Here is a 20,758-nt window from a genome sequence, read left to right on the forward strand (position 1 = left end):
GGGACAATAATAGTTCAAAAGAGTTCATGTCAGGGGACGATCCCCCCTCCTAGTTAATGATTGGTGTTGCAGGTTAAAGATTTATGAAATATCGACTTGTTACCTTAAGTGACTTTGGTTGAGTGAATCATCCAGTCAGAAGCTTTATTGTGCCGTTTTACTTTGGCTGACCCAACATTTTCATCATATCCTGGGTTTTAGACTGTATATAGCCTACAGCTGCATTTTGCATACGTTTTACTCACGGTCAAGGGTGAAACTAACTGTGTTCATCTATTTGTCAGTTTACACAGCTGCATTTAGTCCCAAGAGATTTGTTGGTGTATATGATAAGGCTGGCTGCAAGGCATGAAAATAAGTTGAAATGTTTCTATTAAACGTATACAACTATCATACAGCTACAATCTAGCCTTCAACATTTCCTTAGCCAGGCTCACATTATAGATTATTTATTTCAAGTCCAATTGGTTTTCCATAAGCCCCCCTGTTTTATTTATTATTCATAGTTTAAAACTTCAAACTATTATTATTCTTTTCCCCCTTGGATCCAATATTTGCTGCAAATTAGAATGACCGTGTTATTCAGTAATTAAAGGATTGTACTTTTCATGAAGTTCTCAAAAGATAGCATCTTGAAAGTATTTATTTGATCAGTGCTTGAAACTGAGCCTTATTTAGGCACAGCATTATACTAAACTCTCAGAACCGTGGGTCCATATAAAAGAAAACATCACAATATGAACACGACAATACAAAATGTATTTTCCACCTGAAGAAAATAACATTTTTTGCCGTTGAAAATGTCACATAACACTTTGTTGCTGAATCATGAATCAGGCTTAACTATTATGGTTTTGGCTGCTGACTTAAATGATTCCACATGTTCACATTCTTGTACTACTTACCGCTCTTCTCTTCACCACAGCCCCTCTGGCTCAGAGCCCCAGCATGTGCAGGGCAAGAGGGGCATGTCATGGTGCAGTCGCCTAGGCGATTCCTAGCCGGTGGCAGGCAGTGGACAGGACAGGAGAGCCTGGCTCAAGATGATCCAGAGATGTGGAGTCTTCTACAGCAAGAGAAGGACAGACAGTGTCGGGGACTGGAGCTCATTGCGTCTGAGGTGGGTTACTATATAAGGAAATGTATGTGTGTATAATATAACCGTTATTTCACCAGGAAAGGATTAAAAACATATTTTACAAGTGCACAACTTAGCCAAAACAGAGACAGACAGACCCTCTTCTAGACCACGTAATAGACTTCTGCAGAGCCGTTAGTACTACAGGCAGTAAAGGTTTAACAATCAAATCGTGTGAATCTCGGATCCACATGGTAACAGCCTGCCTCTCTGTGTGTATTCTGGATTTCATGTGGCCATCCTATGATGTCAGTTGTCTATGAGGTACATAAAATGTAAAATGGTGGATAATATAGGCAGACATGGGTGTGGCCTATATGCAGAGTTGAATCCTTTTGATTGTATTATGGTTCAAGAGTTATAGGCCACAGGAGGTATTATATATTCGCCACCGACTTGAAACATTTGGGGTGGAGTGTCTTCCTTGGCCTAGTGTGCAAGTAGCAAGTTTGACACCTATTGGTCCAGAGCTGTGCTCAGACAGACACATACAGGGGCAGAAACATAATTTCTGCTTCCCGGCCTGGCAGAGATAACTATGAAACCGTCCACTTCACCATTACGCTTCCACCATTGGCCTTAAGCAATGTGCCATAAACAGAGTTGCAAAGGTGTGTTTATGATCGATGGCTGTCTTAAACCTTAAGAGTACAGTTATATGCTTAAATTATAATACATATGAAATAGTATGTTGTATGTAGCCAAATTATGTTTCAACTAGGGATGCACGATTAATCGGTAGCATAATCGGCCATAAAAATGCCATATCGGTATTGGCTATTTTCGGTGGAGATATAACTTCTATAAATCAGGCTTGACAGGGAGACAGAATGCAGAAAAGATAACCCACCATGGAGCAAGCATGCCACATGACAGACGGTGACATTTCTGGAACTCTACAGATTTTGGCCCAAGATTTCCATTGCTTTTGTCTCTTTCAATTCAGTGTTTCCTTATGAACTGGAAGCTGTGGGAGAATTTGCTCATCAAAAGAAACATCAAAATGGATATCGCAATTAAAACCTAGCTAAAAATATTGGACTCTGTGATACCAATTTCCTTCTATGGTTGTGAGATCTCAGGACTGCTTGACAACCAAGATCTTGTAAAATGGAAACACCAAACCACCAAAAAGACACACACACACACACACACACACACACACACACACACACACACACACACACACACACACACACACACACACACACACACACACACACACACACACACACACACACACACACACACACACACACACACACACACACACACACACACACACACACACACACACACACACACACACACACACACACACACACACACACACACGAGATGCCCCCTCAGCCTCACTGTGCACAAACAGAGCCACCAGACTGAAAACACACTGGACTAAACCAATTTATAAAACAGCAAAAAAATCTGACACATTGAAACGAAGCAACCTACTGTAACAGAATGCAATTTGGACCTGAGAAAATACACAGCAGTCTTGCAGTCAAGAAAAGCAAACCTGGCTTCCAAGAGAAGACAGACTGCATGGGCACCCACTGCACACAAAATTAGGTGGAAACTGATCTACACTTCCTAACCGCTTGCCCACTGTACCAAGACATTAGAGACGAGACATACTTCGTTCCTACAGATTACAATCACAAAAGGAGAGTTTGAAAACATGACTAATGACAAACTCCTTTATCTGCTAGGTGAAGTACAACAATGGTTTGTGAGCTTCCTTGATAGGAGAAGGATGTCAAATTGGAACATAGAAACACTGTAGGCCTACATACAAAACAGAGCAACTACCAAACACTTTTGAAAAACTGCTTCTATTTGTGCACAATTTTAAATCATTTGAAAAATCTTCTGCTATTGTTAAGGTTTTATACCAAGTGAATACAAAACATTTAAATATTGCTGCCAGTTGTTTGTTACGAGTGAGTACGGATGAGGACCCAAAGGCAGGCGACAGCAGGCAGAGCAATTAAACGGAGGCAGAAGAAGAAAAAAAAATCACAGAAAACATACAGCTGGACCTCACACAATAGGGAACTACCTACCTAACAAGAACAAAAAGCAAACAGGATAACAGGGCACAGGTGAAACCAAAATACAATCAACACTAGGATAGGCTGGGGGACTAACAGGACACAGGTGGAAACACTGGCACATCACAAAGTAGGTTAGACAAGGTAGGCAACAGTAACTAGGCAGACAGGAAACACTAGGAACCATACTACAAAATAATATACACAAAACCAAGGCAACAACAGTCAGGAACACATGAGCAAAAACATACATAACATACTGAAAGGACGTAAATGCATGTCAAAGTCCACGGTCCGAGGAGCGGACCGTGACAGTTTCAAAAGTTTATCCCAAACTAATCAATCCTATGTGGATGTACTGTAGGCTAACTATTTCTGTGAATGCACAATTTTTGTTTTTCTTTATACTATACTTTGTTTATTTAGACAGGACACCGCATATGAATGAATAATACATATCGATGTAATGTAAATACGGGAACTGCCCATAGATCCGAAGTCCCGTTAGTCCGAACATGCACTGCTCCCGTGCTTGCGGTTATGTTTAGGTTAGGATTAGAGATAGGGATAGTAATTTCGGAACAAGGAACCTTCTGACTAACGACACGGCACTCAGTTGCCACGTAACACAGCTCTGGTTTACACATTATTTATTCCCTTTTAATTGTACAGCTGCATGCATACATTAATTGTTTTGATTGTATTGTTCCACTTTTGCTTTGGCAATGTAAATGTATTTTTTCTCAAGCCAATAAAGCCAACGTTTTGAAAGAGAGAGAGAGGGCCGGGATACCAGTTGTAGATCCTTGCAGCCAGGAAATGAATGATAGGCAGAAAGTGTGAAAGTCAGAGGGAATTTAGCATCAGACAGTGAAGTAAAGAATAAAGAATTTCATGACAAGAGTCAGCAAGAGAGGGTCACAGAGAGGTTTGTGTCATGCAGTAAAGCAGGAAAGAGGGAGAGGTGGAGAGAGAAAGTCAAGAGAGAAATAGTCCCATTCCAAAATAGGTGGACTGGACAGGTTGAAGTCCCTTAAGTGATTGAGGTATCCCTGATGGCTGACAGGTTTAGAAGGATATGACATGAGACAGGTAAAAAAAGAAAGACATAAGAAGGTGGCTACAGGAGGACAGGGAGACACAAAGAAAGAAAGAAAGAAAGAAAGAAAGAGACATTAGGATGAAAGAAAAAAAAGAAAATCAGATGGAGAATAGAGACGGAACAGATAAGGATAATTAGGGAAGGGGGAAAAAAATTAAAGTAGCTTATCATTATCATTATTAAATTCAAGAACCGCTGTCTGTCTGTCCACTTCCGGGTCACCAGTGAAATGCATGTTGGGACGGACAACTTCCGGGTCACCAGTGAAATGCATGTTGGGACGGACACAGATTAATACTGGGACACACTTTTCCGCGTAACAGACCCACACGGGGAAAACAACTCGAAAACTACTAGCTACTCTTGCGTCAGTCGACAGAACTTCTTCTTTGGGGAAGCATCGCGGCCAACACGGGGGTTTGCGTGGCACAGGCACCTGAAAGCCAGCTCTGACAGTTGGACGGGGGCATGTTAACATGAACACACGCGCTGTTTCGACACCACACTGTCCGCACCCAGCGTGACTGCGTGACACACTGAACATCACCATCAGAAGTATTCATAATGTTATGATCATCCAACAGATAGAAAAGTGCACAGGATTGTAACTGTTGCCAAGGCAATTCCCCCTCCGGGTGGACTTAAACCCTGTTGTTGTTAGACCATCTGTAAACAATTCCCCCCCTATCAGTAATGTGATCTATTACATTGCATTACCCACACTGAACATCATTTGCTGTTCATATATTCAGAACGGGTAAGGACTAGTTATATTCAATTTCCATCCCCACTAACTGTATGGAGTTTCATCTCCCTCTCTGACTCTCAAGCGTCTTTGTGAAACTTGACTTAGAGGTGAACCCAATTCAGAATTCAGAGAGATTCCTCTCCTGTAAGCCCGTATTTTCACTACCGAGCCATCAATAGCGTTATACAGTATCCTCCCTACCACAGCTGTTATGCAGTTTATAATATTTACAACAATATATAATTTACACTCTTTACATCGCTCATTTGTCAGTGGGTGCTTTGCGATAATCTTGGGAGATGATATTCTCACCATCAGTGATTCATGACTGTGTTGACTGATTATCTTTGGGGTTTTCTTTTGCAATAGAAAACACTCTTTTAGAAATCCCTACTTTCATCAAGCTAGATTGTATTTAGCCTCTGCATTAGTAACTGTATATAGATCAGTGGTTTTCAACCAGTGGTCCCCAGCTAAATGGAGAATTGGTAACCAAATGGACCCTTATAGATCTTTAACTCTTGAGAACTCTTAAATTATTGTCAAACATCTGAATTATTAATTTTCAAGACAATTAGAAAATGTAGAAGAATTGTCATTTTGATCAACGTTCGCCTGTTATCTCTCCTAAGCATGGAATTGTGGACAAAAACGAAAGAAAATCTTGGGTCTGAGAGACTATAAACCTCATCAAATGGTGGTCCGTGGGTAAAATTCAGAATAAATAGTGGGCCCTGGTATCAAAATGGTTTAAAATCACTGGTATAGATCTCTGGATAATGTAAATGTCTGTTTCTTTTGCCAGAACTTCTGCAGCCGTGCTGCTCTGGAGGCCCAAGGCTCCTGTCTGAACAATAAGTACTCTGAAGGGTACCCTGGACAAAGGTACAGTGGGTCGGGAATAGAGTTCTCAAACTCTGCCCCGAACCCGGGCCGGGCTGGGCCTAAAATGTATGCTAATCAATAGGGCCGGGCCTCGGGCTCCATGAAAAATATTGTTTATAATAATAAAAATAATAGTTCTGTTCTGTCCGTTTGTGTATTTATCTATTATGAAGATGGTGCTGACTGGCGTTTCACTTTTACTCTGTGTAGAGTTCTCAAATTCTGCACAAACCCTACCAGGCCCATTTTAGGGCCGGGTCTTAATTTTCGGGCCCGATGAGAACTCTAGTCGAGATCCATTGTTCAGTCGCAGACATTTTTATTGGTCACGATTCCCCTTCTTTTTTCCCTCGTTTCCTACAATGTTTTTAAAATTATCTCAAAAGACTAAAAAAGGAGCCCCAGGGTGCGGTCACACTTTAACTTTAATTCTGCCTACAGTATGTGGCGGATTCTGTCAATGCTTTTCAATGGGAACGCAGCGGTTTGTTGCCATTCACGGATTTCCGCAAGATTTTTGAAAAACACGCTCTGTTCACATTGAAAAACATTGGTAGAATCGGCCACATAGGCAGAATCAAAGTTCGATGTGACTGCACCCACATACATCATTTTGTTTTTCAAAGAAATTCCATTAAAAAGAACATGTCATCCCCTCACCCCTCTCATATACCAATCTCTTTCCTTCATATCCCTCACTGTAGTGTACAGTCATAATAAAGTGACAAGTATTATTTTCAAGAAAAGAAAAGAAAAGGCACACTGTTCGCTAAGTTACTAAGACAAATTCCTTCAATCATGTTCAAATGGCAAAACATAACCCAAAATGTATACTACTGCATTCAAAGCTTTTCTCTATCCTCAGGTACTATGGCGGTGCTGAGGTTGTGGACCAGATTGAATTGCTGTGCCAAAAACGGGCCTTGGCTGCCTTCAGTTTGGACCCGGCCCTGTGGGGGGTCAACGTACAGCCCTACTCCGGCTCACCGGCTAACTTTGCCGCTTATACCTCTGTACTGCAGCCCCACGACCGCATCATGGGTCTGGATCTGCCTGATGGGGGACAGTGAGTTGACGGCAGACTATAGAGTGTCGCAGTCCCGCCTCCTACCCTGGCCCAGGAAATGAAACCCAATGCATTTCCCTCATAGACATTTTTTAAAGTATTTATTTAAAGACGGTTACGCCGCGGACAAAGCCAACTCGAGTCGTGACAACTCATGACAACACAAACAATATTTTGGACCAAACAAATAATTACAAAGAAGAAAAACAACAAAAAAAGTGTTGTAACCTGCCGTTTTTTTCTTCTTTCTAATTATTTGTTTGGTCCAAAATATTGTTTGTGTTGTCATGAGTTGTCACGACTCGAGTTGGCTTTGTCCGCGGCGTAACCGTCTTTAAATAAATACTTTAAAAAATGTCTATGAGGGAAATGCATTGGGTTTCATTTCCTGGGCCAGGGTAGGAGGCGGGACTGCGACACTCTATAGGGTCTGAAACTGTTCTTTTTCACAAAATGACAGATCCAATGAATTTATTATTTAGTCTCACGCTCTTGTTTATAATTTTCATCAGGTCAATATTTACAAAACCCACAGACACACTTAACCACTTTAGTTTTCATGTTAAATATTTTCAAAAATAGCAAAAGATCTACAAGCTCACTGTACATTGGCTATTTTTTCTACATTTGTGTGACACTACTATACAATGACAAAGTAGGGCATTCATTTACAAAAAACTATAACAAGTTGAAATGTGGAGATTACTGACCGACAGAAGCGATATGCGTTTTAGTCAAAAACGTCAATCAATCAAACATCAAGCAGCTGATAACAAATGAGCATCAAATGAGTTCACCAAAAATGTCACAATTCAAGGTAGTGAAGAAAGTGTCGAGTGGCGTATTTCTAGTGTCATCTACTGTAAATGCCTACAGCCTTTTCACATTTCAGCCTAACTCATGGCTACATGACTGATGTTAAGAGAATCTCAGCCACCTCCATCTACTTTACATTTCAGCCTAACTCATGGCTACATGACTGATGTTAAGAGAATCTCAGCCACCTCCATCTACTTTGAATCGATGCCCTACAAAGTGGATGTGAGTATTTTGGGAAATAGAAGTAAAAGACTGTGTTTTGATCCCTCTGCAATTTATGCCATTAATGAATGAAATGTCCTCCTGTATTGTGTTGTAGCCTAAGACATTAATGAATGAAATGTCCTCCTGTATTGTGTTGTAGCCTAAGACATTAATGAATGAAATGTCCTCCTGTATTGTGTTGTAGCCTAAGACAGGTCAGGTAGACTATGACCAGTTGGAGAAGACAGCCCGTCTCTTCAGACCCAAACTCATCATAGCAGGAACCAGTGCTTACGCCCGCCTCCTTGACTATGCTCGCATGAAAAAGGTATACCTGTTGTCACACAAATATGTCTTACAATTTTAGAATAGAATTAAAAGGAATTTGATTCTGTGATATTCTCATTCATCTGATCTGGTTTCCTCAGATTTGCACTGAGCTGTGAATGATAGACTATAGAGCGTCGCAGTCCCGCCCCTTACCATGGACCAGGAAATGATTCTCCGTTCATTTTCCTCATAGACATTTCAGAAAGTATTTATTTAAAGACGTTTACGCTGCGGACAAAGCCAACTCGAGTCGTGACAAATCATGACAACAAACACAATTTTTGGGGCCGAAAAAATAATTAGAAAGAAGAAAAAAACGGCAGGTTACAACACTTTTTGTTGTTTTTCTTATTTGTAATTATTTGTTTGGTCCAAAATATTGTTTGTGTATTTGGCTTTGTCCGCGGCGTAACCGTCTTTAAATAAATACTTTAAGAAATGTCTATGGGAATAATGCATTGGGATTCATTTCCTGGTCCAGGGTAGGGGGCGGGACTGCGGCGCTCTATAGAGCACAGTAAACTAAAATAAATGGTAACAGTAATGTAGAACCTCACCTTTCGGTCCTACAGCAAGGGGCAACTGGGTTGGCTTTAAGTTTGATGCATGCACATACCGGTAGTAGCCTAATTTCAGTGTCCAGAGTTGTTGAATCTTTTTGGAAATGTCAATCCTTTTATTCACATGAAGCCGTTCAGACAAACGTGAAACTCACTTCATAGTTTTACATTGGCTTCTACCATTGCACACCTGCTAGCCATCACGCACTAATGGTAGCCATAGTAACCATCCAACCTCTGACTGATTAGACTGAATATTTAGCAAGGTCACACCATTCATTTAAATAAACAAATACATAGTTATTTTGTATATTTATTAAATTCATACATATTGAAGTCAATAGTAATATAATGAAGAATCCCATTTGTTATGTTTGTGAACTGTGTTAGCTGTGCGTGGAGATCAATGCCTACCTCCTAGCAGATATGGCTCATATCAGTGGCCTGGTGGCCACAGGTGCTGTTCCTTCTCCTTTTGAGCATGCTGACCTTGTGACCTCCACTACCCACAAGACTTTGCGTGGAGCCAGGTGCGGTCTATCATCTCTTTGGGCTTCAAGTTGGTTACAAGCGTTTGTGCTATAATAACACAGTCAAATCCCAGTGTTAATTAATTTGACTCTGAAGAGTGTACAATTGGAACAAAATGGACCCGCATTGGTCAATTTGGTTCCATTTGAATACTAAACTTTGAGTTAAATTAAGACTAACGATATTGCTGATAAGAAACATCATATAATTTACTTTAATATACAAAACTAAAATGCCTAATATACCTGAAACATCTTATGGAAACCAAACACTACAACAAAGGCAGAAAAAAGCATACATTTGAGTCTAGGAAGAATTTGGGGGTATAATACCAATACCATAATTCTCAAAGAACAGTGATTTGTAGCTATGTGTATTACAGTATTCAAAGTCATACTGTAGTTTATCAAACACAGGATAAGATGTAAATTCCTTTGTGCAAGCACATACCTAAGAGTGTCGTCGTGATGAATGGCAGAATGTCTTGGTGTCATCCTGTCGTCCTGGTGATGAGTGGTGGTGAATGGTGGGAGCTGGATACGCATCATCAGTAGTGTATCCTTGGATCTTGGGATGTTTCGGCCCTAACACTATACACCCTCCCCAAGGTGGCCAGCTACAGGCTGATCAGACCTGAGCTTGCGTTAATCCAGACTCGTCACGAGAAAGAGAGCCATGCATGGCAAACTTCTCGTGGGACTATGCATGGCAGGGGCGTCCTATTCCCTGAGTCAAGCCAAAGCTGACCGCATACCTCCTGGCTTGCTACTTCGGTGCCCAGCAGGGGTCTTTCCTCCTCATAAAAAGCCACTGGCTGCTTCTTTCGGCTGCCTCCGATAAAGCTTTGATGGCTGAGCGCTGGTTCTGGCCTCTGACTCCCAGGTCTGCAAACAGTCTGGTGGTAGATCTTGCCACAAACCCTCTGCTTCCCACCTCTACTTGGCGGACCTCAGCGTTCCAGCCGCGGTGTTGTGCTTCAGCAGCGAGCTCGGCATAACGGAGGTGTTTTCGCTCATAAGCCTCATCCACTGCGTCCTCCCAGGGTACTGTGAGTTCGATGATGTACACCTTTTTTAGAGAAGGGGACCAGAGCACCAGGTCAGGCCTCAGGGTGGTTGTAGTAATCTCTCGTGGAAAAACCAGCTGTCGGCCAATATCAGCCAGAATCTTCCAGTCACGGGCTAAGCGTAGCTGGCCTCGCTCAGATGGTGTGGAGCAGCTCCTGGTCACCTTAGCCCCCTCCCGGACAAAGGTAGTTGCCCGTTGTTGGTTGGATGCTGGTGGTGGTAGGGAGTTGGTGGCAGCTCGTTTGTCCTCCAGGGTGGATGCAAGGACCTTTAGGGCTTGGTTGTGACGCCATGTATAACGTCCTTGGGTGAGACTGGTTTTGCACCCTGAGAGAATGTGCCTGAGGGTGGCTGGCCTGGAACATAGGGCACACGCCGGGTCTTCACCAAACCACTGGTGAAGGTTAACTGGTGTTGGAAGGACATCGTATGTAGCTCTGATGGAAAATCTCAACTGCCTCGCTTCCATGGCCCACATGTCCTTCCAGCTGATCTTCCTCCTCTCCACACTGTCCCATCTTGTCCACTGTCCCTGTTTGCCAAGAGAGACTGCCTTGGCCCACCGTGCAGCCTCCTCCTGGTGGCGTACTTCCTCCACCACCATTTTCCGCCGTTCTGGTGCTGTGGCCTTACTCCAGGCTGGGGGGTGGGCTGTTAGCCCAAGGCCTCCTCTTCCTTGCTGGACATAGCCCACAATGTCAGCATGTTTGAGGGCTGCTGTTGCTTCCTCCACTGCTTTGGCTGGTCTCCATTTGCGCCCAGTTGCTAAGCTTGGTCCATTTTTGCTCACCACTGTGTCTCTAGATTCATTCAGTGTCATCTGGAGTCTTGTTTTTGCACACTTGAACTCCTCTGTGAGACTGGTGAGGGGCAGCTTGAGGATGCTATCTCCGTAGAGGCTTATGGTGGTAAGGCATCGTGGAACTCCAAGCCATTTCTTGATGTAGCCTGTGACTGTTCTTTCAAACTTCTCCACAGTTGAGATTGGTACCTCATAAACTGCGAGGGGCCACAACATCCGGGGTAGGAGTCCAAACTGCAAGCACCAGGCCTTTAGCTTTCCAGGCAGTTGGGTGTTGTCAATGGACAGTAGGCCACTGCTGATGTCCTTACGCAATTGTTGTACCTGGTCTTTGTCCTTCAGGCTTGCATCATACCACCTGCCAAGGCTTTTTACAGGCTGCTCAGACACTGTTGGGATTGGGTCTTCTCCGATGAAGAATTTCAGGTCAGAGAGCACTCCCTTCACGATTGAGATGCTTCGTGACTTGGATGGTTTGATCTTCATACGGGCCCAACTGATGTTCTCTTCCAGCTTTCTGAGCAGCCTCCTGGTGCATGGAACGGTGGTGGTCAACGTTGTAATGTCATCCATGTAAGCTCTGAGCGGAGGGAGGCGCAGACCAGAGTCAACCCGCTGTCCACCTACAACCCACTTTGAGGCTCGAATGATGACCTCCATTGCCATCGTGAATGCCAGGGGTGAGATAGTGCATCCTGCCATGATGCCTACTTCTAGGCACTGCCAAGAGGTGGTAAAGTCAGTGGTGTTGAAGCAGAACTGCACGTCCTGGAAGTAGGATTTAACCAGGGCTGTGATGGTGTCTGGTATGTGGAAGAATTCGAAGGCAGACCACAAGAGTTCATGGGGCACTGAGCCAAAGGCATTGGCAAGGTCCAGAAAGACTACATGGAGGTCCCTTCTCTCCACCTTTGCCGTTTGGATCTGGTGCCAGATCATGCTGGAATGTTCTGAACATCCGGAGAATCCTGATATTCCTGCCTTCTGTACAGATGTGTCGATGTACTCGTTTCTTCGCAGATACTCGCCCATCCTCTGTGCAATGACACTAAAGAAGATTTTGCCCTCAACGTTTAGTAGGGAGATTGGACGGAATTGGCTGATGTTCACTGCATCCTTCTCCTTTGGGATGAGGACTCCACCTGCCCTACGCCACACTTTAGGTATTATTTTCTTCTGCCATGCTGTTCTCATAAGCCTCCAGAGAAACCTCAGGACATCTGGTGCGTTCTTATACACCTTGTATGGGACTCCGTTTGGCCCCGGGGCTGATGCTGTTCTTGCTCGACGCACTGTGTTTTCCACCTCTTTCCATGTTGGGGGGCCAATCGGAATGTGATGTTCAGGGGGATCAATTGGTGGGATATCTGAAGGAATGGACAGATGTTCATATCGCCTTGGGTCAGAGTGTGTTGCTTTCAGGTGAGCCTCCAGATCAGCCTTTGTTGTTTTTAGAGCTCCACTTTTTTCCTTGGTGAAGATACTTTTTAGGAACTTGAAGGGATCTTTATAGAACCGTGTTCTAGTATGTTCTTTCTTCCTTCTACGTTTCCGTAGGTTCTCTGCTCTGCGGAGGGATGCCAGTCGAGTTTTAATGTCGACCTGGAGCGCATTTATGCCTTCCCTTTCCACTCCAGAGGCTTTTTTCCACTGTTTCCTTAGTTGTCTCATTTCTAAGACCAGGCGCTTGATCTCCTGCTGCCTCCTGGAAACGGGTGCGGTTGGAACCTTTCTCCCACCTGACCTTTCTTGCACTCCAAAGCGTTCTGACCCATATTGATAGATGATGTCCCCCATTCTCTCCAACTTCTTTTCCACTGTCCCTCGAAGTTGCTCGAGAGACAGGGTCAGGTCAGTATTGATAGTTTCCCACAGCTTCTTATCCACAGCACCGGGCCACTTCACATGTAGTTTATGCCCTGCTAGTCGCCTCTCGACTGCAGGTCTAGAAGGTTGGGTCGGTTCTACCGCTGTTGTCATCAACTCTGTGTTTGCTTCCTCCACGACAGTGGTATTGATGTACTGCAAGCTATGGTTTGCGTCCGGTTGCTGTACTTCATTCGACTGATTTGATTGCTTTCGTAGAAAGTAATCAATGCGAGGCCTCTGTCTCTCTTCTGTCAAACACTTCTTCTTTCCCTGGTGAATTCTCAACCCCAAATATGATGTAACCTTCGTCCAGCCACAGGGACATATCTGCTGCTTGTGGCCCGCTGTTGTGGCTGCAGCTGCGGCAACTGCTGTGGCACTCTCTTGCGCTGTGCTCTCGTTACTCGTAGTCGTTTCCGGTCCAGTCGTTACCATGATGTCAGCCGATGAGTCATCTTCCGCCCCCGCTCTCGCAGACTCTAGGGGTGTTCTCTTTTGTCGTCTTTTCGTAGCTATAGCGGGTGATTCCACATGCCAACGGCATGGGAAACTACAAACATGGGAAGCTAGCCCATGCCCGTCCCAGTGGGGTCTATTTCCTCCTGTCAGCTGTCTCTCCATGCCGCCACAAGGACTTTCCCCTGTCGTCAGCTGATCTTTCTCAGCAGTCACTGGACTCAGTGTCCAGGTACTCAGTTTATCAAACGTATAGTATGGCAGATACATACATACATACATACATACATACATACATACATACATACATACATACATACATACATACATACATACATACATACATACACATACATACATGAAGATGGTATGATTATGTTGTGATACCTGTATTGCAGGGCTGGTTTGATATTCTACAGAAAAGGCGTGAGGTCTGTGGATAAGAAAGGTCATCAGGTGACCTATGACCTTGAGAACAGGGTCAACTTTGCTGTGTTCCCATCTCTGCAAGGAGGACCTCACAACCATGCCATTGCTGGGGTGGCTGTTGCCCTCAAACAGGTTAAGAATCCTGTTATGTTGTTTCAGCCTCCACACACTGAATAGCCTATAGAATGTGAGGAAGAGGTGGACTGTTAAGTTCAATGGACTCTCTTCACAGCAGACATTTTGACAGGTACATTTAGCTATAACTTTACAGTAATTGTGGGTGAGTTTAATTTAGGTGTATTGGTGTACCTGCATGGACAGCGGTACAAAGAAATACCTACATGAAACACGCCCACTTAAAGGTATATTCAGTGATTTGACTTAATTCAAATATCACTTATTTTTTCTTTTTTTCTGGATAATCCTCCCTACTATAGAGTGTGTTGACCATATAAGGAGTTCCTCCCTGTCCCCAGTGAGTCCCTGGGGTCAAAAAACCCTAGTTTCAGTTTTGGTGGCGGGTGGCAAAACCTTCATCCAATCAGGATGAGAGGGGCCTTCCTCCAATCATGATCGAGTGGGGGCGGGCCTTGGTGCACATGCTGTTGGCCTGTTGCACTTCCCCCCCACTGTAGAGCGTGCATGTGCACATTTTGTTACCGGGGCGGACTGGGTGGTTTTCCAAATCACCCAAATCACTGAATGCTCCTTTAACATTATTTACCTGTGTTTACATGTCAGTGTCTGCTCTGTGAAAAAGTCCTATTTAGATCACCAAAGGCTGTAATTTCAATTTTTTTGCAATGAGATGCAACCACACTAATTAATTTCCATGTGTCTCTTCACTCATCATTGTCCCATCTCCATTTCTATTCTCAGGCTACCGCCCCCATGTTCAAACAGTACGTTAATCAGGTGCTGCTGAACTCAAAGGCGATGGCTGGAGCCCTGCTAAAGAAAGGCTACACCTTGGTGTCAGGTATATACAAAGGGTTCATGGGACTTCAGTCATACAGCTCTTGGATTGAAATAATTGAAGTATTTATTGAGCATACATATCTATCATACAGTATTTTGGCATCAAAGCTCTGTCAATTCATACAGTACATCATTTAACCCTGGCTGTAAGCATGAAAATATTTAATCTGACAAATAGATATTACAGGGAATGAAATTGCAAGACCCCTTTAAGGGAATCACATATTGTGGTGGGAGCGCAAAAGAAAACTTCATGGAACAAAGCACATGCAGCAGCACAACAAGATTGCAGCATGATGGTACAGCAGCAGCAGCAAAGAGATTGAGTTGTCTGCCTGAACTAGTTCCACAGGCTTGCAGAGGCTTTGCATCATAATCAGTTTTAATCAATGTTATATATGACTGATCCTTTTTGATATTTCTGTATGATTCCATGATGTTCGTTTTACACAGAACCAACACAGAAAGTCATGACCCGACTAGAGTATATTATGTAATCCTTCTCTCATCTCCCAGGTGGAACAGACAACCACCTTGTCTTAGTTGACCTCAGACCACGTGGTATGGATGGAGCTCGAGCGGAGAGGACCCTGGAGCTGGCATCTATCTCATGCAACAAAAACACCTGCCCTGGGGACAAGAGTGCACTCACTCCTGGAGGACTCAGGCTGGGTATTCAAATTTACTTTATATGACTATATTTGGGTTTTGGGGAAGAACTTCAAGAAGAGGATATAGGACACAGTGCAGGAAGACATCAGTCACATTGTCCCTTTCTACTTCTCCCTGCCTGCCTGCCTGCCTGCCTGCCTGCCTGCCTGCCTGCCTGCCTGCCTGCCTGCCTGCCTGCCTGCCTGCCTGCCTGCCTGCCTGCCTGCCTGTCTGTCTGTCTGTCTGTCTGTCATTGTGATGCTTTTCCATTTATTCTGCCTGTCTATGTCTGCCAATAAATCTGTTTTACAGTATGACTGTCTGGGCTTCTCTCTCTTATATAGTTAATGGCATTGATTATCTATCTCTGTATGTTCTTTCCATGTTTTAATCTTTTTATGCCTTTTATCCATCTATCCCTGTTATAGGAACCCCAGCTCTGACCTCCAGGCAGTTCAAGGAGGAAGATTTTGAGAAAGTTGTGGACTTTTTTGATGAGGGTATTCACATTGCTCTGGATGCGAAAAACAAGACTGGTAAGAAATAATGTATTTTTTATTATATCTTTTTTGAGTGGTGTAAACCACTCCTACAACTGGCTTTTTTGTGCAGAAAAAATGAGCATGGTTGCTATGTTCAAAATAATTTCTGACGTAATTAAATCACACCCGGGTGAACAGGGTGAACATAGCAACCATGCTCATTTTCTCTGCACACATTACGTCAGACATGATTTCATTACCTTACACCACTCAGTTCACACGGGTGTGATTTTTTATGTATGCTGTACTGCATACATGGTCAACTGGCGGCCCGGGGGCCACATGCGGCCCCCACCTTCACTTAATGTGGCCCTCAGATTCATTTCGGAATACTGATATGTTATTGATTCAGCTGTTACAATTCCTAACATGCGAACATGACCCGCTTTAATTACTTACAGTCTAAATTAAGTAGCTTGCTGAGTAGTATTACAAATAATGTTATTGTCTTTTTTATGTCCATTATATTTGTATTTAGTTAAAATGACTTTTCAGGATCCCAATTAAAAATAGCAAAAAAATATTCAGGTTTCAATTCAAATATAGCAAAAATAGCCGATCTACAAGTTCAAAACGTGTCGCGATGCAACGCATTTTGAACTTGTAGATCGGCTATTTTTGCCACGTGCAATGTGGCCCCTCTGGAGTGAGTATGGAAATATAATGGCCCTCTCCTTCGTCAAAGTTTCCCACCCCTGCTGTACTGTATGTCAATGTCAATGCGGTGGGTGGCTCAGGGGTAGAGTGGCCGGATGGTAACCGCAAGGTTGCCAGTTTGAACCGCATGGGCTCCCCCAGAGTTAGTGTCGAAGTGTCCTTGAACAAGACACTGAACCCCTAATTGCTCCTGATGTGCTGGTTGGTGCCTTGCATGGTTTCCGCCGCCATCGGTGTATGAATGTGTGTGTGAATGGGTGAATGTAATGCACAATCTATGTAAAGCACCTTGAATAAAGGCGCTATATAAATACACCATTTACCAATGTAAAAACCATGAGTAAATACCATGCCATATACTATGTCATCCAATATAAACACCTTTAAAAAGGAAAAACATGCTACACTAGGGTGCAGTCACACCGAACTTAAAATAATATTATTTGTCACTTTATTATGACTGTACAGTGAGGAGTGATGGGAAACAGACTGGTATATGGGATGACAAGTTTTCTTTAATTGAATATATTTAAAAAACTAAATTATGTATGAGGGTGTAGTCACACCGAACTTTGATTCGGACTAAATACGGTGGATTCTGTCAATGTTTTTCAATGGTTTGTTGCCATTTGCGGATTTCTGCAAAAAAGGAAAAAGAAAAAACAATCAGTCTGTTCCCATTGAAAGTTCCCATTGAAAGTTTCCATTGGCAGAATCTGCCGCATTGGCAGAATCAAAGGTAAGTGTGACTGCACCCTATGTTCCCTTGGCTATAATTAAATGTAGTTTTGATATACTCTTCTCTTTTCTGCTTCACCTGTGTGGTCTATACTACAGCACCTCTCAGCTTCACTTACTGTCCATCTCAATAATGAAATCATAATGTAAAGAATGTTGGACATCATTACCAATTACTCATGCTTTGTGAAACTGAAATGTGCATCAACATAACAAAATAAAAAATATAGCTGCAAGCAGCGATAAGGCGGGACCAAGAAAGAAGACAATACGCAATAAGAACAATATGCACAAATAAGAATCACAGGCTGAGTTGTCGTTACCCGGATTTGAACACACAACCTTTTGGTCTGAAGGTGAGAGCTCAACCAACTGAGCTATCTGGACAGTCAGTTGTTTCATTGTAAACTGTAACATCATTCAGTGTTTTGGTAACAAGTGTGTGTCCTCATTTTGGGCATGTCATTATCCATTACTACAGTGTGTTTTGCTGCAATTCTTTTCACGTACAAACTTCTCTTCAACTGGAATTTCGAATAATGGTCCATACATTGTGTGTAGAACGTTTCACGCAAATTGCTCAAAAAACCAGGCAGAAAATCAGGTATAAGCATTCTTCAAACTGCTCAAAATGGCAGAAAATCTGAGGGCGGAGCTTACTTTTCAAAGTGACAGATGTGTTCCCCATGAGTCAAGGAACATGTGGAAACAAGTGCCATGAATTTTGGCCAAATAAAGCATGAGTTAAGCCTGTTCAAAGGTTTCATTTAAAAAAAAATGCTATAGCGCCCTTTGGCCAATTGGAGTAAGACTGCTTCCAGTGCTATTTGGCATGACTCTCTACTATACTGTAAAGTAACATAAGCATATGTCTGCATGTATGTATTAGAGGCAGAAGAATAATTTTCACAAAACAGCAATTTTCATTGGCTCATAAAAACTTCATTTTTTCACTTAACAAAAATGTGCTACGATTATTTGTCTGTATAGGTCCAAAGTTCACGTGCATTTTCATCAAAGATCCTGGGAGCAGATACATTTTAACTGTTTTTCATATCATTTAAAATGGCGGGTGATCTCAAGGTCAGAGGTCAAAAGTCAGAACATGAAAGTTGTTCGGCATGAGGAGACACATATGTGTATCAAAGTGTCATTGCCAACGGTCAAACGGTTCATGAGCTATGCACGTTCAAAGTTAGCATTTTCAATTGAGCGCTATAGCGCCACCATTTGGCCAATCGTCATGGGCTTCGCATAGTCACCGTTTGGCATGGCCCTCTACCAGATTACCGCGTTTCGCGAAAACCGACTGCACCGTTCAGTCAGAACTGCAATTTTTGGCGGAAGAAGGAGGAGGAGAAGAAGAAGAAGAAGAAGGAGAAGAAAAATAAACACAAAAACAATAAGTGACCAAAGTTACTTCGTGACTTCTTGGTCCCTTAACTAGAAATGCACTCTGTCGAGCTGCCAACTTTGCACACAAGTAGGCCATGAATGTAAAAACAGTAAAAACAGTTCCTTAAGTTTAATTTTGATGTTCTTCCACTAGAGGATGGGAGGAGCGCAACAAATATGTCAAAAGAAGACAATACCTACATTATCACTTTTAAAATTTGTGATGACGAAACATGAATTCACTAACATTCACATCCCCCATTCCTCATAATAACTATTTGGCAGATTTTAGTTTTTATACATCTATTTGTAATGGTGGTTTTTAAACAACATAATATCCTACATTTATTATAGAGCTACTAATGATTAAATAGATGAAAAGAATATAGACCCACCAGGATAGAATTTGTAAAATATTAACCATAAGGCATTGTTGCTTTGTAACATCTTTAACTGCTTCTATTCACCCGTTTCCTTCCTTTTTAGGCAACTTGAGGAGCTTCAAATCCTTCCTTTTGGAGGACTCCGACACAGCATCGCGCATGTCAGACCTCCGCCAGCGGGTGGAGACATTTGCCAGGCCCTTCCCCATGCCTGGATTCACTGACCACTGACAGGCCCTTCCCCATGCCTGGATTCACTGACCACTGACAGGCCCTTCCCCATGCCTGGATTCACTGACCACTGACAGGCCCTTCCCCATGCCTGGATTCACTGACCACTGACAGGCCCTTCCCCATGCCTGGATTCACTGACCACTGACAGGCTCTTCCCCATGCCTGGATTCACTGACCACTGACGTTGCACAGCTATGGTTTAATAGCACTACAGAATTAATTAGGCTGAAACTGCATCCAGAGAGTCAGACCCTGCTCTTTTACCCGTCTGTAAAAATAACTGCCCTCTCCACACCACGAATGCAGCATTTACTACATGGTGAAAGAAATGTAAATGCCACACCTTTCCATGCCAGCATTCTAGGAGAATTGCTTTTTTTCACAGTATTTTGCTTTGAACAAATTTGTTTAGAAATACACCGCATCTCCAGTAGATAAAGAGTGCTGGGTTGTGCCCCAAAATAGCTGATAAGCTCTCAACTGCGACGCTGTGAGCTTGTAGATCTGCTATTTTCGCTATTTTTGTCCAGAAGTGCCCTCTTAGCCTACGGGATTTCAGCCCCTGCCCCTCTAACACTCTGCACGTCCCTGATCCAGAGAGTGTAGTGAGCTCATATCACCCATGGAACAACATGTACGCCTGTTGGCTGCAAAGCCATTTATCCTGGGAATACACTGTCCTTTCTTCCCTCTCCCTGTCTGTTTCAATAAATAATCATATGAACAGGAAAGTATGTATATTCATTTCCATGTCGCCTCAAAACAGCAATCTCACAAATAAAAACTAAAGGACCATACCATGAAGTTGTCTGGCGTGTTTAACTTTCCGTATGTTTGACATGACTAGCTGATGAGCATTTTCCAAGCAATTCCGTGGTCATTTTGGTCTTAATCATTAATTAATTATCTCATTAGATAGTTTACTCTAATTATGAGTAGGACACTGCTACTGTGTAACCTTCTCTGTCAGATGATCATGTTTACAGCACAATAGGGGGTATAGGGGAGGGACAGTTCTGGGTTCATAAACATAAAGCACTGTTAAGCTGCTGGTATTTCCTCTGGTCATTTCCTCTCTGTGAACTCTAGGGCCCCATCCGGCGTCCGCAAAAAAAACCTTCTG

The 20,758-nt window shown here is 43.0% G+C and overlaps 1 protein-coding gene across 1 annotated transcript; it reads left to right on the plus strand.

Moving 5' to 3' along the window:
* Positions 1-973: 973 nt before the first annotated feature.
* shmt2 (serine hydroxymethyltransferase 2 (mitochondrial)) lies at positions 974-20,414 on the plus strand (the record flags this gene model as incomplete). The annotated part of the gene is made up of 11 exons (XM_079515236.1): positions 974-1,120; positions 5,845-5,924; positions 6,790-6,990; positions 7,950-8,031; positions 8,219-8,341; positions 9,294-9,433; positions 14,027-14,189; positions 14,937-15,036; positions 15,552-15,707; positions 16,115-16,222; positions 19,505-20,414. 11 exons carry the CDS (start codon positions 974-976, stop codon positions 19,630-19,632), a joined length of 1,428 nt encoding a protein of 475 aa, XP_079371362.1. The 3' UTR covers positions 19,633-20,414.
* Between the last annotated feature and the right edge of the window lie 344 nt (positions 20,415-20,758).

This window comes from Electrona antarctica, assembly GCF_951216825.1.
Source record: "Electrona antarctica genome assembly, chromosome: 2".
NCBI classification, from domain to species: Eukaryota; Metazoa; Chordata; class Actinopteri; order Myctophiformes; family Myctophidae; genus Electrona; species Electrona antarctica.